General features: G+C 46.1%; 1 protein-coding gene across 3 annotated transcripts in view; it reads left to right on the forward strand.

Annotated features, from left to right (window-relative positions):
* Window positions 1-15,696, forward strand: part of LOC138525816 (interferon-induced GTP-binding protein Mx3-like) — a 948,323-nt gene extending 932,627 nt beyond the window's left edge. For 2 of the 3 annotated variants that reach the window (XM_069636042.1, XM_069636043.1), the window contains one exon: window positions 15,003-15,696. In XM_069636042.1, the coding sequence (XP_069492143.1) occupies window positions 15,003-15,233 (231 nt within the window). In that variant the 3' untranslated portion in view covers window positions 15,234-15,696. The remainder of the gene's footprint in view (window positions 1-15,002) is intronic. The other variant, XM_069636044.1, reaches the window with a different exon arrangement.
* Window positions 15,697-18,011: the final 2,315 nt, after the last annotated feature.

Raw genomic sequence — 18,011 nt, forward strand, 5'->3', positions numbered from 1 at the left:
ATTGCTCCAACTGCTTTCCTGGGTGGTTTCACTAGGCATTCTCAGAGATAGTGACCTGCCTTATCACAGTATAAACAAAGCGGCTGCTGTCTCCTTTTCTCCCTTTCTGCCTTGGGGAGTGGGCTCCGCAAGCCTCCGATTTGCATTGGCTCGGACTGATCGTGTGATTTGTTTTGATTCGCACGGGGTCGCACATAGACCGACCACCCCTCGGCCTTGGCCCGATCCATCTTCCGTTCCTGCAATCCGTGATTGAGCTGCACTGTCAGGTCGATGTATTCAGCACATCTTTTCGGGGGATTTACTACTTGGGCTAATACGTCCTTAAGTTCCCCTCACAAGCCTTAGTAAAAGAGCGTAGTTCTTTTCTCCTCTGCCCAGTTGGTTTGTGCTATTAGACGATTGAAGGAAGCAATATATGTTAGTAGGTCTTGATTACCTTGCTGTAGTGATAACAGTTAATTGTCCAGAGCCCGCCCTTGAGTATGCTGGGCAAATAGTTTCTCCATTTCACGCTGGAAACCTCCGAAGTCTCGAAGCAAAGGATCATCCTGGTTTACCAAGGGTATTGACCAGTCCGCTGCACTACCTCCCAAATATGAGAGTACAAATGCCACTCTCGCTTGATCGTTGGGGAATGCCCCAGGTCTGCACAATAGATTTAGGCGACATTGATTCATAAAGATGGCATACTTGTTCGGATCACCTGCGAAGCGTTCTGTTGGGGGCAGGGGAATCCCCCCTGGAAGAACCACCTGTACTGGCGTGGGCTGTGGAGGCACGGCAGGAAGGGCATACCCCGGCAGTGGGACCTGGCCTGCCTTTGCCTGGAGCATTTGCCTTGCTAGTTCATCTGTCCGCTCCCGGTTCACAATTAGATCCCTCCTTAGGGATTTGGTTTCCTGTCTTGAGGCATGAACTTCAGCCCGTAACTCTCCCAGTAATCGGGCCAACTGGTCCGTTTCAGAAGTTTCCATAACACCCAGGCAGAGATTTGAAGAGGCTTTGTGTTCTGTTACGCTCCCCTGGTCTCTGCGGAGGCATTGGGGCACGGTTGCAGCCCTCCCGGGGGTGAGGTCGCTCAGGTCGACTTCACCCTCTGCGCTTATGTGGTGACTGGTGGTAATAGGTAATGCTGCTCGGGACTGCTCCTGCGTGGGGAATAGGGGCCGTGAGTATGCCAGCTTGTGCGCCTGATCCCCTTCCAGACCCCTTCTCCCAAACCGTGGTACCCGTGGGATGCGCTGTCCCTGGAAAGCTCACCTGTTGATTGGTTTTGGCGAGCACTGAGTCCTGCTGCTTCTGGCAGGGGCGCTTGTATGATCTGGAACGAGTTCCTTCACTGGTCCCTTGCACGTGGTAGTCCAGTCCTGCTGCGACTAAGCCACTATACTTCAGGTAAGTGTTCCTATTTGCCTTTGTCTTTCCTCGTGTGTTTTTGTTGTATTGTAAAGTTTGTTGTCTTGTATTGCTGTCCGTTCCACTTTTGATGTTTGCTCTTTTGCTTTCTTCCCTTGCAGGTGATGTTGCTGGCCCGGCAGAAGCTGCAGAGCTCGAGGCGGCAGCCGGAGGGAATGAGGAATGAAGCTGCAGCGGTACAGTAGCTGGTAAGTTGTTCACTAGGGGGCGCGCAGGGTTCAAATGCGGCGAGGCCCTGGGACGGATGCTCTAACCTTGTCTTTCTTCTTCACGAGGTCCGAGTTCGTGGATGCGGAGTGCGGTGCTGCGGCGTCCGGATCAAGATCACTGGATGTCAGGAGATGAGTCTGCAGATGAAGCGATGAAGCACCGGTTTCCTGGAGGTGAGTATGCAGGAGAACACCTGTTTTCCAAGGTAAGCAAACTGGTCCAAGCAGCTTTGAGCGTCACGTTGCACGCAAGTGCAGAGTAACACGAAGCACTGGCCTTAAGGATGGAGCAGCTTATATAGCTGAGCTTCTGAAGCCACGCCCACCAGGGTCAGCCTGCCTGCCACACCTTGCCACACCCGATGAGTCAGCACATGAAGACCAGGCCTAGGGAGCCACACCCAGTGAGTCAGCACATGAGGATGTTCTCTGGAATAAAGGCTATCAGCTCCTGGAAAGTTCTTGTAAAATAAAAGCACTCCTGCACTGAAATAAAGTAAAAGCACTCCTGCACTGAAATAAAGTGTTCCTGCTCACATCTCTATATGAGCCTGGTGCCAAAGGCGCCGGGACTGAGTGCAGCCAGGGCCCCTGTGTTTATGGGTCCCAAAGGGACATAAGGGAGTCAAGTGACCCATTGCCCCCATCACTAGATGGTGTGGTTTTTGTGTTCTGGGGCCTGTGGCCATGACACTGGGCCACAGTTCTTCACAAACTCTTTGCAGTCCTGAACTATCGACCTCGAGGTGCCCCGCACGCCTCATCCTTGCAGAATGTCGACGAGCACTGTCAGGACTGAAGCTGCTGCCTCCACGCCGTTGTTCACCTATCTTCGAGGGATCTCAATGAACCGTGGATCCTGCCTTAAAGGGAGCCGCTCAAGAAGGATCTGTCGATGACCCGTCGTCGAAACCTACTAATCCAGGTACATTGGGGTTGTAGAAGACTTTACAAGGAAATAAGACTCATTGAACAATATATGGACTGAGCTTGTGGTATATCTTTATCTTACAGATTGCCCAGGTGGGGGGATCTCCGCACAGAACTGTGTCTAGGTAACGGGGCCAGTATTCTGCCAATTGTTCTAACCAACTGCTTTCCTCCTATGTCTATTGTTGGTTACCTTTATTAATTGCTTTGTGTGACATTTGACCAGTGTACAGTTGATGCACTTTAATGAAATCTGATAATAATTGTGGTACCACTTAGAACTGTATATATTTGCCATTATAGATTAACTGAGCACAAAGTGAGTTATTGTGATTGTGTGCATAACCTCAAGCCTCAATTATATAAAGACTGTGTTTTAACTAATACAGTGTGCGGACATTCCTTTGTGGGTGCTTGGGGACTGCAATGTACTTAAGAACCAGCCTGCATCACCTCCTGAGAAGCTAGGCCTTGATTGCTCATCCATTGCTACCATAAAAGAGAATCTTGGCTGGGGTACTCTGTGCCTCTCCTCTACCATATAGAGAGCAGGAGTACAGACACCCCCCTCCAGTCTTTACCAAGGCCAACTATCAAACTTTGGCGATAAGTGGCAAATGATCTCCACGGACAAATGGGTGCTGGACTTTCTTCTGTAGGGGCACGCTTTACAGTTTAAAGACAAGTGCCCCTGTATTCCTCCTATCATGCAACAATAACTACACATGACCCAGCTGCTACAGGAGGTGCAAGCCATGTTACAGAAAGGGGCAATAGAACCAGTCACTCAGCGTCTCCAGGACTCCAGAGTGTACTCCAGGTACTTTCTGGTAAGGAAAAAGTCAGGAGGGTGGAACCAGTTCCTAAAATCCCAAAAGTTCAGGATGGTTACATTGCATCACGTGCTTGAACTGCTGGAGGAAGGGGATTTTCTGGTGACTCTCGACTTGGAGGACGTGTACATCCACATTCCCATTCATCACAAACACTGGAAGTTCCTACGTTTTGTCATCCAGGGGCAGCATTATCAATTCAAGGCCCTTCCCTTTGACCTGAAATTGGCCCAAAGGGTGTTCACCAAATGCTTGGCCCCAGTAGCAGCAATCTGCGCTGCAAGGGAATCCACGTATACCCTTACCTAGACTATTGGATCATTCGGCCCCGCTACCATGCACTAGCAGCCCAGGACACAGCGGAGAACATCCACCTTCTGACTTCGCTATGATTCTCAATCAATTATCCGAAGTCCTGCATGGCGCCATCACATAACGCACTATTCCTGGGTTCCTGGCACAACACAGTCTTGTGTCTGGCAACTCCCTTAGAGGAGAGGGTGAAGGTCAACCTGGGAAAGGTCCAACTGCTGTTGGTAGCGTCCGTTGCAATAGTTCGGTTCATCAAATCCCTGTTGGGGAGGATGTCTTCCTGCATCCACCTGGTCCCCTTTTGCAGGCTCCAAATGCAACCCTTCCAGGAATTTCTGGATGCCAGGTGGCAGCAAGCCACGGGCACATGGACAGGCATAATCTCCCTCAATCAAGCGTTCCAACAGGCTCTCCAATGTGGTCAGTGTGATCACACCTCATTCAAAGAGCTCCCTACCAGATACCTCCGTACCATGCTAAAGTCACTACTGACGCCTCTCTGGAGGGTTGGAGAGCCCACACAGGACATACACCAGAGGCCTTTAGCTCCTGGAGGAAAAGGAGCTACACATAAGCGGTCTGGAACTATGGCAGTCTTGTGAGTGCTCAGGTAATTCAGCTACACAGGAAAGATGTGTGTTTCTTCGTAGACAACACCACCACCATGATTTACATCAGGAAACAGGACGGGCGCACTCCCCCGCTCTCTCTCCAGAAGCCCAGTCCCTATGGCGCTGGGCCATTCTTCAAGGCATGTTCCTCGTCCCCTTTCACCTGGCAGGTGTCAAGAGCACAATTGCAGACTCTCTCAGCAGGGAGCTGCAGTCCGGCCACAAATGGGAGCTTCAGTAAGCACAAGTGACACGCCTCTTCAGCGAGCGGAGTCTTCAGATCGACCTCTTTGCAACAGCTGCCAAGTCCAAGTGTCAGAAGTTTGCCAGCAGATATCTTCAGCCGAGGAGTCTAGGGAATGCCTTCTCATTCCCTTGGGAGGGCCTCTTCCTGTACACCTTCACCTCCATTCCGCTACTTCTACATGTGATCAACTCATTCAGACGTTGCCACTGCAGGATGATCCTCATCATGCCAGCATGAACAAGGCAGATCTGCTACTCTGGCCATCCAACTGCCTTCCATTTCCATACCTCCTCTCCAGAGAAGAAGGATCAATCCTGCACCACAACACAGAGTCAATGAGCCTCGTGCCCTGGCTCCTGAAGCCCTACAATTTGGGTATTACCAACAAATGTACAGCCATTATTGGACAAAAACTAGTACAATGTCTGAATAAGACAGACAACATTTAACAAAGTGCATTTGTATTTAAAAGCTATATAAAAAGCACTGATGCAAATTATTTGTTGTTCACCAATTCACAACATCCAAGAAACACTAAGTGAATTACTGTAAATATTTACACGAATCAACTCCTCTTAAGCCGAAATGAAATTGTCAACAAAAATCAAAGAGTTTATTTTAGATAAAATATTGGAAGTGGAAAAACGTAAAGTAAATGACATTCCTCGTCTAATTAATGTGACACCAAAGGATGGCATGTGTGGTTATGAAGATGCCAAATTAATACATTAATATTTATATTGACATGTAGACCTAACATTTTCAATTTTGTAAGAAATCATCTAGAAATAAAGGTGTGTTCTTCAACGGCAAAGCAATGGCACTCTTGACAAAAGAACTGCCAAGATGTACTTATAAGTGAATGAAGAAACTTTCAGACAAAAAGGGAATTGTTAGAAACAAAAGGCACGCATTGCACTTACAGACATAACGTATGTCTTAAATGCTGATGTTGCAACAAGGTTATTAAAAGGGATCAAGAAATCTGGTGAGATAGCTCAGTGGGTTTAGCACTCGCTACTGCAATCTATTTGTGATCTGCATGTCGCAGGTTTGAATCCCAGCATGCCAACTCAACCTTTCATTCTTCTGAGGTCGATAAATGAAGAACAACTTCGGTTGGGTGATAATTGGATGTAAATCACTCTGGGAAAAGCGCTATATATAAATAACAAATCATTATCATCAATGATGCTGAATTATGTTGTTTCTTACAATGAAACTGGTGCATATGAGAAACGTAATCATTTCCGCTGTCAAACTTTCTTGTCACTGTGCATGCACCCACAATACATTCCAGCATGTCCACTGAAAAACCTTCCATGATGCTGCACCCACAAACTATGCCAGCATTCCTACTGCAATGCTCTTTCATGATGCTGCACTCACAATATATTGCAGCATTGCCAGAGTGAAACCCTTTCATTATAATGCACCCGCAACAAATGCCAACATTCCAGGTGTAAAACCCCTAATGCAGCGCAACAATATGTTCCAGAATTCTCACTCTAAAACCTTTCATGATGCGATGCTCCCAATATAATCCAGAATTCCCACTTTAAACCCCCTTCACAATTCAGCACCACAATATATGCCAGCATTCCCACTGTAAACTCCTTTAATGATTCATCATCCACAATAACCTGCATTCCCACTGTAAACCTGTTTCATGATGCTGCGCTCACAATATATACCCATATTCTCACTGTACATGTTTATGCCATGCTCATGATATATGTCTGCATTTCCACTGTAGATCATTTTCATGATGCAGTGCTGTACCACTCCCTCACCAAACACATGCAAGTGGCACACACAGCCACAATCACTCAGAAAACCCCATTAATCACACTCTTTTAAATATGTGTGCAGCCTTGTTGGGCCTCATCAGTGAGGTGCAGCTTGTTCCCTATGGCGCAGTGAGCAAGGGAGCCACGTCTGGGCATACCCTCTCTCACACAGGGAGACAAACTATAACCAAAAAAGCAGAACTAATAACACCTGTGTGGGCCGGGCCATTATCCGACATTGGTTGCCTTCAAATCAGTGTGCGGGATGAAGCAGAACCTTTGTGGTGAGACTCAGTTTATGGACAGAACTTCAGCTCCAATTTAGTTGTATGTGTTTGGATTTGAAGTAAGGCTCCTGGGCAGAGGAGGCACACTGGGAAATGGAGGAGCGGCCTGATGAAGTGGGCCCGGTCCCATGTACTCCCTGGAAACACTGCTGCACCTGCACCATTATATGGGCAAGGACAGAGTTAGGGAAGAGGACTGGGGAAAACAGTAAATGTAGGTGCGTGCCATGAAAATGTGGGGCGGGGGAGGTGACATGCATTGCGAAATAAAGGGAAGGATTTTTGCGCAATATCTCTGTGTCTGAGTATTGATTGGGGCAAATCTAACAAACACAGATATTCAAATAAATTATTGTTTTACATACCAGTATTGCTGCCTTAACTATACAGCACAATTACTTACAGGGTTGCCAGATGGAAACCACAGATCTAGACCAACAGTATGTGGACCAATCAGCATCAGTGTCCTCCCTAGCTAGGACATAGGAAGTTCAACTGCAGAAAATTAAACATGACATTTAATGTATGAAACTTGAATGAAGTGTTTTCTCAGAAGTCAAAGTAAATTTCCATCATATGTATTCAAAAACAAATATGTAGGTACGTTTTATTCCTAAACCAATCACAAAAGAATGACATGCAGAGATCTCAAGGTACCCCATATCTTGTACAGGCGGCCCATTCTTTCCTGCTTCTCTTTGTGCATCGTGGGACTAGTACACATAAAGCACTACAAGCGCGTTGAGACCATATTCATGGAATAAAGGCTCTATATAAATGACAAACTACTACTGCTACAAGTCTGAGAATGAAAAGTCAAAACCAAGACTAAATTGGTTTAGGTATGGATAACCCTTTAGAGCTAGGGAGAGGTAGGCACTTTTCTTTATTTCTTAAATATAATAACTTTGTTGAAACATGCCACCCCTTTGTCCGGCTCCTTACTGCACCACATCACAGATCCCATTCAGCGAGGCAGTCCCGGGCCAGCAGGAGACTAGCCCTGAAAGCTTTAATGCTGCAGGGCAGCTTAATCTGTTTAATGGCCAGTCTGCCTACTCCACCCATTTTCATTAAACCTGCACAAAACTACATCTCAACTGCATGTCTTTACCCTTCCCTCACCTCCCCTGCAAAAGTTATCGGATATCTCGAATGCATTCCACTGATTTCTCATTTTAAATATATCTCCTCCAGTCCCAGCTGATTTAGGAAAAATGTCTCTGCCACCAGGAGATGCAGTGCAGCTGTTCGTCAGCTCTGCCTGGTGCAATTGGGCAACCATAACGCTGAATGTGGTTTCAGGGACAGTATATGTTTAGCCAGCAGAGCCACATGAGCTCTGTATGCCTCTTTTGGGACCCCACTTAGCTTGTCCTTTTTTGATACTGCGTCATGCACCTTGAAGTTCTTGGGTTTTAAGCCCTGCAGCGGTTGCAAGAGGCAAATATCTGTGTCAGATCCCCACAAGGTATGTCTTTACAGCCCTGGTGAGGAACATTTCACTGAGGTTTGCAGATTGGGCCTATTTGAAGACGGAAAATGACTGCGAGCCACAGAACTTTCTGTCATTTTTGTGAACTTTGGTTGACCCAATTTCATCCTGCCTGAAAAGGTGCGTTTTCTGAACAAAATGTTTTGCAATTTCATGGTTGACATTGCCATGAAATTACGAGGCAACAGAAATGTCACTGTGAGAAATGCACATTTGCAGGTTTTGTCCAGGTGAAATTTGCTGTGTGAAATGTTTTTTGTCTGCGAAATGGCAAAAGCAAAATAAAGGGTGAAGTTCACCAATTTCACTCCACCAATAGAAATTTGGCCAGCCTTGCTGCCAACCCATGCACTCGAACTCCTTCTGGGAAAATGCTGCAAAATCTTGCACATTCATCAACAAAAGAGGAAAGAGGATCACATCAAAGTCATTGCCTTTTGAGTCTTTTAAGAAGGTCAAGTTCCTTGAAGAGCAGACTGAAGTGGAGCAATCATCAGATGCTGCCAATAAGAGCAAGATGGCACATCGGAAGAGGACCTAATCCCCAAGTGACACCTCAAAGTGTAGCTTCTTCATTTACTTCCAGAAAGAGGAGTCATCAGTCCCGGTTAAGGGACACTGATGGCACATCACCATCTGCCATTAAGGTACAAGTCCCCACTAGCTCATCCGCCCCAGAGCAGTGAGAGGACTCCAGGAGCTTGACAGTGGCTTCGGCCTCAGTGGCGGTGGTGGAGCCAAGGCCCACTGTGCTTCTTGATTCTGGCAGAGGCACGTCCTCAGCCCACAACTGTAGTCCTGCTAGCTCAGTTGCAGACCCTCTGATGAAGATTGATCCCTTCCATGCTGCTTGGACCTGCTTCAGGCATCAGAACTGTGGTGCCTGTTCCCTTGACTGCAGCACCAGTGGATGTAGCTAGCACTTATACGTCACAGGGTTATGCCCTGGTTTGCCATAGAGTCATTTGATTTGTTAGCTGGGCATATCTTTGGTGGTAAGGGTGACCCATTAAATTTTGGGGTAGAACCTTTGGTCTCTGGTGAGGGGGGACTTCCCTGAGGAGTTCTGCAGCCTGTATGAGGTTGTTGCTACACTGGCCTCTGACTTGAGGGATGCAAGTGGGTTTGACACCTCCCAAGAACTTGACTTCATGCAAGGTTCAGCCTAAAGCATGACTTGTGATTCATTCCAGAAGACCATTGTAAAGGCTGTGGATACGCTTGTGTTGTGTGCAGCCCATAGTCCATTTTGGCATCATTGACATACTGGTACAAGTTCCCCCAAAGGAGATCCTCTTCCCTTTGCAGTCCCTGTCATGGCCATGTGAATGGAACCAGCTTCTGCTACAAGTGTGGACCAGGACCTTGCTAAGAAGCAGCATCAGGCTCCCTTGAATCCCAGGTTTTTGGCCACTCTCCCACTGCCTAAAAGCCTTGTGGTGCATGCCTTCACTGCAGGTTTGAAGTCTGACAGTTTTTCCTCTTTACCTTCAGACAGGCAGCGCAGTAAATTGGATATCAGGAGACACAAGGTCTTTGTTTCAAGCAGCCTGGGTTTAAAGGTTGTCAATGGCATGTACATCCTGGCCAATTACAACCACACTTTGTGGGGGTTGTCTCCAAGATGGCAGGGAACTTGCTTACCCAGGAGATAAAGGGTGGTTTTGTCTCTCTGGGGGAGGATGGTATGGAACCAAACATGAGACAGTGTAGTCCGGCCTAGAGCCAGCATTTTGGCTTGTGCACTGAGCACTGGGTCTGTCCTGCATAGGCATTCCTGAATGCAGCCATTTGATTTGATCTGGCCGTATAGTCAAAGATTCTTAACATGCCGTTTGAAGGAAACTACCTTTTTTGGATGAAAGCCAATGGATACTTGGAGAAGTTAAAGTCCTACTAAGCCACATCAAAGTGTTTGGGTTTAGCTTTCCAACAGATGGCTACCTCTGCACTGAAGGAACCCATTCCTTTTGGTCCTTCACCTCTGTTGCCCACTGTGGTAGAGGGAAAAGAGGCCCAGCAGCTTTACCTCCTAACAAGGAAAAGGCAGAGAAGCAAAGAGAGGTAGGTGTGGCCGCTTAAAGTCTCGACTTAGCTACCCCTGGTACAAAACGACTTTTATTTGGGCTTTGAGCTTTCTCCTATGGTTGGAGGGAGGTTTTTGCCTTTCTTCAGGGTTGGCAGCATACCACAACTGATGCTTTGGCACTTACAGTTCCTATATCAGGGCTACTGCCTCCCTTACATCCATCGCCCACCGTACTGCCCTCTTTCCTCCTCTTCGCCTCCTCCAGACTCCCACCTTTTGGGAGATGTTTGGCAATGTCTGTCAAAGGGCATCATAAAGCTATTGCTTGCCTCAGCATGAGGGGAAGGCTGATACTTGCTATACTTTTTATTCCAGAAGAAAGATGGGGGTCTGCATCCCATCATGGATCTACAGCACTTGAATGTGTGTCCTTGCTAGAACAAATTCAACTGGGTCCGATTGGGCCAGATCCTGCAGGCCCTCCTGGTTGGCTGGTGTCACTGGCCCTTCAGGACACATACTTCTGTATGTCAATCCAGCTGAACCACAGAAGGTACCTAAGGTTCATGGGTGGGAAGACCCATTACCAGGTCAGAGTCCTGCCCTTTGGCCTTTTCCCATCCCCCAAGTTGGCCACATGTCTAGGAGGGAAAGGGGCAGGTCTTTTCCTACCTTGTCAAATGGGTAATCTGAGATCACATCCCAGATCTGGTGTCAGCCCACCCGCACCACATCCATCATCAGTTACACAGTTTGGGCATCTCTCTGAACTTCAACAAGCCCCAAATGACCCCATCTCAGTCACTCCAGTTCATTGAGCGGTTCTGCAGAAGGAACTGGTGACATGCATCTTGCAGGTGGTTGGTCTTTTCAAAACCCAAAGTCAGCTACCAGCCTTAGCCTCAGCCCTTTTGCATCTTCTGGCACCCAGCATCTTCATGGTGTCCAAGGCCCGGTTGCACATGAGTTTGCTTCCGTGGCTGCTTTGTCAGTGTTCTCACTTTCAGGGTAACATGACAAGCCTGTTGTGTGTCTGAAACAGAGTATCATAAGACTTCTCATGCTGAGCCTAATGAGACAATGTGCTAAGGGAAGAGGCTCTATGGCACCCTTGGCCTCAACTTACAGTGATTGATGCATCACTGAAAGGCTGGGTTGCTCACCTAAACAATTGGAAAATGAGCAGGCTTTGGCAAGAGAACATTTCAATCTGCTGGAACTATGAGCCTAGTGGCTTTTCTTTCTTCCTCACAGGGCAGGTATGTATGTTCTAATTCTGATAGCAAACATGATCGCTATGCTTTACTTAATCATGGGGGTTGCTGTCTCTGCGGGGAAGCGATGTGACAGTGATTCTGGGATCGAGAGAATGACATTTCTCTGTTGGCGGCCCATCTTGCTGAGAGGGTAGAACGTTGTCGTGGATGCATTATGCGAACAGACTTTCACCTCTCCCGAGTGGAAGCTCTGCTAGTAAGTTCTGTATGAGAGCTTCGTCCTTAGTGGACCCCTCACGTGGGCCTCTTCACCACCAGTCTGAACAGGAACTGTGAGTTGTTCTGCAACAGGGTGTTTTTTCCCACACATACCTTTTGGCGATGCATTGATTGTCGATTGGAATTTCTTAGCCCTATATGCATTCTTTCCCATCCCTGTAATTCTGCTGGCTTTCAGGAGGCTGCAGAGGTTCTGGTTCACAGTGTTCTTGATCAGTCCAGTCTGGGCCAGGAGGATGCAGTACCCAGAACATCTGGATATTTTTCCTCTCTCCTCCTTGGTCCCTTCCGGAGAGTGAGAACCTGCTTTTCCAGTCTGAGGGCATGATCCTCCACCCAAGCCTTACCAGTCGGAACCTTCGTGTTCGGCTGCTGAGGCACTGAGGTATAAGGATTGGAATCTTTTTGATGATATCCTGGATGTACTCCTTTCTATCAGAAAGTCTGCTACCAAGTCCATCTATGCCATCAGGAGATCAGGGTTACGGACACTATGCCCTGTCAGAAAACGGTTCTTGATTGTTTGCTCTTCTTGGCTCAGTATGTCTTTAGATTGGCATGGTGAGGGAGTACTTGGGCAATATTTGAGGCTTTTAGATGACCCCGGAGCATGGCTCATTCTTTTTCATCCCCAGCGATATACAGTTATTGTGGGGATTATCTGAGCAGTTTCCCCAATGCCAGTTCATTGCGCCTCGGTGGTTCTAAACCTTGTTTCGCAAGGTGGCACCATTTGAGCATCTGCATTCTTATTCCTTTAGGTATTGCTCACAATAAGGGGGCTTTCACAGTTGCCATGATTTCTGCTAGATATGTAAGTGAGCTCCTGGTTCTGCTGTTAAAACCTCCTGACTGTTCTCTTCTCTAAGGAAGAGGTTCTGAAGGTAAGACTGCCCTTCTTGTCCATCTCTCACCAAAGATTAATATTTCTATTTTGTGCCCGCTGCCTCATTTATCTCAGGTGAAGGAGAGGTTTCACTGTCCGGACAGGTGGGTTCTCAGCTTCAATACCTCTTGGACAACAGACATCTGAAGTTTGAGCAGACTTTTGTTAGCTGGGTTCATGGGGGCATGGCTGTTACAAAACAGACCCTGGCCAGGTGGTTCGTTCTCTGCCTTTCAGAGTGTTAGTCTAGTCTGAAGTGCTTGAGAGCCTCTGTGACTATTTTAACAGAGGCCTGGCAGCTGCCTCTGCCTTGCAGAGGGGTACCTGTTAGGGCACCTGTCATGTGGCTATGTGGGCTTCACTACACCATTTCACCAAACACTGTTGAGTGGATGACTTGTGAGGCCAGGGAAACTGATTTGATTTGCAGTGCTTTCTGGTGGATGGGCCCTTTCTTCTACAGATTCCACATCAGCACCCCAACCTGCCCCTCTTGCTATGTAGCTTGTTTAGCTCATGCTGTTCTGCAGCTCCTCATCTGCTGAATGCTAGGTAAAAAGTCAAAATTAGGAATATACTGACATCATATCCGTCACATCCGTCGTATGGGTGACCAACAACTCTAACGCAGCAGACACAGAGGCACACTGGATCCCCTGGTGACTGAAAACATTTCTAAAGACAGCTGGCATTGGAGTAGATTTCTCTTAATATGAGGAAGCTGTGGGGGGAAGGACTAATCCATCAGAAAGAACATAAATGAGAGGCATGTTGTGTTTTTCTACAAATGGACATAAAGTGAAAAGAAGCCTGTGAGATGCCCAAAAACCCAACATCTCACACATGCCGGATTTTTCTAGTGCTATATCCCAAATGTGGAAAGCAACCTGATTATGTTGGGAGGGAGGGAAGGACCAACGGTAGTGTTGTGGATGGAGTGACAGGATGTTGTTGATGTGTGCCTAGCACTTTCATAAAGCATGAGGCACAAACTTGATTGGGTAAGCGTTCTACAGGAAGGAAACTGAAAACCGAAGCAATGGTGCATTCTTACACACGTCCAAAAAGCCCACATTACACAGGAATATTTTGCCCAGTTGGCTCTTCCAACTTTCAGCCACAGCTAAAAAGGAATACAATAATTACTGCATTACAATGAATGATAAAAACATTGTTAAACAAATGCAAAAATGAAAAAGAAGTAAGATTATTGAGGAAATGTAAAATGTGTGGATGCAGGATTGGGAGTGTGTCCTTAGTCCACTAACAGTGCAGTAGTTCTAGTATGCTCAATAGTAGTGGTGCTAGTACTACTTGTGATACCAGTAGTAATAGTGCCAGTAGTAGTATTGATATCACACAAGCATTACTACTAGTGACAGTACTATTACATTTGTTACTACAACATAGTGGTGGTAGTAGTACCAGGAGTACTAGCACTACTAGGCATACTGAGTGTTCTACTACTTGCACTACAAGTACTACTACCATCTGTATTGCTAATGCTATTGCCATTATTCCTTCTACTTATAGTTTTAGCATTGATACTAACCATAATAGCATAATCAGTAGTGCCATTGACACTATCAGCAGTACTGCTACCACTATTACAATCACTTCAACTACTATTAATATTACTAGAGCTGTAGTGGCCTTAGTATTGCTACTAATACTACAACTGTTGGTAGTACTAATGCCACTATTGGTATTACTAATACTGGTGTGGTAGGAGTACTAGAAAATGTAAACCAGCTAGTAGAAAGTGCATACTTTTACATCTTTGCTGCTGTAATGGATCTGAGTCCTTCTCCTCCTCTGAAACCACATCCTATTGCAGTGATTGAAGGCAGTTTGCAAAATGATAGATGACCTTCAGTAATTAGAAAATGCCAATTTTTAGTTGGAGTATCAACAAAAGATAAATCATTAAGAGCGCAGATTAGGATAACATAGTTCATGTTTGTAATATTCCCACCCCCTTTACGTTTTCTTTTGAAAGTCTTCTGTTTGATACTTTCATGGTCTTACACACCAGGGAAGGTTCTGATGAAGAACCACATGCACACTGTCTACTTGAAAATAAACACAACCAGCAACAAATCCTACTCTAGGGAAGAGTGCAATTTTTCAGTGACGTTTGCTTTACTGTTCCTCTTCCTTCCTTTATCCCTATTGCGCTCCCCTCAGTACCTCAGACGGAGTCATTAACGTTCTTTCGCAAGAATCCAAACATTGCACTTCTGTTGCTTCACCCTGAAAGCATGTCAATAGAAAAGCCTGAAATAACATAGAAAATACATCCGTAGAATTTTGTGTCCGGTGTAAATGGTCCACCATAACAGCATAACCAGAATATATTGCTTATGATCAGTGTGCCTCTAAAGGGTATACTTGAATCTTACCTATTTCTGGTCTTAAGCACTGGTTGCTAACATCTTGTCTTCATGTTCTTTTCCAGGGAACAGCCACCCGCCTGGGAAATCAAATTCCTCTGATCATTAGATTCTACATTCTCCAAGAGTATGCAAATAAACTGCAGACTGAGATGCTCAAGCTTTTGCAAGACAAGGATAACATTGACACAGTACTTCAGGAGAATAATGATCTCTCCAGCAAAAGGACTTCCCTGCAAGAACGGATTAAACGCCTCAACCAGGCCCACCGCCACCTAGCGAAATTCCCAGGTTAACGAACCATAGCACTCAGATTAGTTGATTTAGTGAAAGACTGCTGTTAGAAGGTACCATGGCAGCTCCATTGCAAAGGATAAACTTCTTTCTTGTGATGTAGATCATTTTTGACCTTTTTATTGAGGGATACCTGTCAGTTAAAAAACAGACTTCCATATATTTTGCATATGTATTATGGTAGCATGCTTATTTTAGAAATCACATTTTTAAGAACTAGCACCATAGAAATTGGGTATGATCTACCGAATGATTTTATTTATGAACAGTTTTGTTGCAGGTGTGCACATTCTGTACCAAACACAATAAAGGGAAAAAAACAATTATGTATGTTAAAGAAATTCCTTATATGTTGTGTGTATGTATTGGGTTTTCCCTAATGTAAATCTATCTGGGAAGCAACGGAGCATTGTGGAACAAGGGGGTACAGTAATAGCGATTCAATTAAAGGGATACTTATTAAGAGTACTGTTGCCCTGTTTTTCTTGCTTGTTCTTTTGAAACAGTTTCATGCCAGATGTAGACCTATTGTGCCATTTCAAATTGCATATGAAAGTTCATTTTTGATGTCAATAAACTATATATTTCTTTCTTTTGGGTCTCTTATCACGTTCACCAATGTTAGGAAGGAGATCTCATTCCCAAAAGTGTCTGGCACATGGTAAATGCATATTGTCTTGTTATAAACCTTTCCTTCTTGTTGATGTTGGACGTAGACATTTACAGGGTAATTTAAGGAATAAATGCGCGCCAAAAACGGGTTGCATGCATGCAAAACGTGGCGCACACGTGCAAGCCCCCATTTTCTAATTCATGGAACACATTGCGTGTGGCTTACGCGCGACCTGCGCCAAATCCGTGCGGGTCCTACACGTTTTTATGTTATGTTATGTTACTTAGCATTTATATAGCACCTTATGTATCATTGGTATGATAGAGAGAGAGAGAGAGAGAGTCATAAAATGCGTGGGCGCACCGGATATGTGTGCAGCTGGTGTGGCAGTTGCATGATAGCTGCTTCTTAGCGGTAGGTGTGGTGGTGAGGAAGTCAGTTGGATGTGTTCAGTCTGGAGGGTGGACACCCAGACTGAGTTCTGGCTGCGTTAGGCCTGAGGAGATGCCTAAACTAGCGGTATCTGCTCAGCTAGCTGTGTTTATTTAGGATGATGAGGAGTTTGTGGGGTCATGTTAGTATGAGAACAGCTATACCGAATGTGTCATAGTATAGCTGTGTTCTAGTTGAGTGATGGTGTACAGGAGAGAGTAAGCGTAGTAGCGTGATATGGTGGTTATCAGTAAAGCGCTTGCGACCGAGCACTCCATCTGTACCATCTATTCTATCCATTTTATTTACTCTATCCGTTCCATCCATTCTATTTGTTCCATCCACTTCATCCGTTCCATCCACTTCATCAGTTCAACCATTCTATCCACTAGTCCCTTCCATCCACTCCATCCACTCATCCCTCCATCCACATGATCCATTCCATCCACCTGTTCCATCCAATGAATCCGTTCCATCCAATGAATCCGTTCCATCTGCTTCATCCGTTCCATCTGCTTCATCCGCTCCATCTGCTTCATCCGCTCCATCTGCTTCATCCGTTCCATCTACTTCATCCATTCCATCCACTTTGTCCGTTCCATCCACTTTGTCCGTTCCATCCACTTCATCCGTTCCGTCTGGTTCTATCTAATTCATCCGTTCCATCCACTCCATCTACTCCATCCATTCCATCTACTCAATCAGTTCCATCCGTTCTATCTGTTTCGTCCGTTCCATCCAATTCCATTCACTCCGTCAGTTCCGTCCATTTCCATTCACTCCATCCGTTCTATCCATTCCATTCTCTCCATCTGTTCCATCCACTCCATCCGTTCCGTCTACTTCATCCGGTTCCATCCGTTCCGTCCACTCAATCTATTCCATCCACTCCATCCGCTCTATCCGTTCCATCCTTTCCATCCATTCAATCCACTCCATCTGTTCCGTCCACTCCATAAACTCCATCCATTCCATCAGTTCTATCCACTCAATCCACTCTGTCCACTCCTATCCGTTCCAGCCACTCCATCCGTTCCATCCACTTATCCGTTCCGTCCACTCCATCTTTTTTCGTCCGTTCGATTCATTCAATCTGTTCCATCCGTTCTATCCATTCAATCCACTCCATCTGTTCCATCCACTCCATCCGTTCCATCCACTGCATCCGTTCCATCCACTCCATTCATTCCATTTGTTCTATCCGTTCCATCCACTCCTTCTGTTTCGTCCAATCCATCCTTTTCATCCGTTCAATCTACTCCATCCGTTCCATCCATTCGATCCATTCCATCTGTTCCATCCACCCCATCCGTTCCATCCACTGCATCTGTTCCATCCACTCCATTCGCTCCATCCACTCCATTTATTCCATCCGTTCTATCCGTTTCACCCACTCCTTCCGTTTTGTACACTTCATCTGGTTCCATACACTCCATCCGTTCCCTCCAGTCCATCCGTTCCATCTGTTCCACCCGCTCCATCTATTCCGTCCGCTCCATTCGTTCCATCTGTTCCGTCCCCTCCGTCCGTTCCATCCGTTCCATACACTCCATAGACTCCATTCCATCCACTCCGTTCTGTCTACTCCATCCGTTTCGTCCATTTCGTCCACTTCTTCCGTTCTATCCACTTCGTCCGTTCATCCACTTCTTCCGTTCCATTCCCTTCATCTGTTCCATCAACTCAATCCGTTCCATCTACTCCATCCGTTCCATCCACTTCTTCCGTTCCATCC

This window comes from Ambystoma mexicanum, chromosome 7p (assembly GCF_040938575.1).
Source record: "Ambystoma mexicanum isolate Mex_15411 chromosome 7p, UKY_AmexF1_1, whole genome shotgun sequence".
Classification (NCBI taxonomy): Eukaryota; Metazoa; Chordata; class Amphibia; order Caudata; family Ambystomatidae; genus Ambystoma; species Ambystoma mexicanum.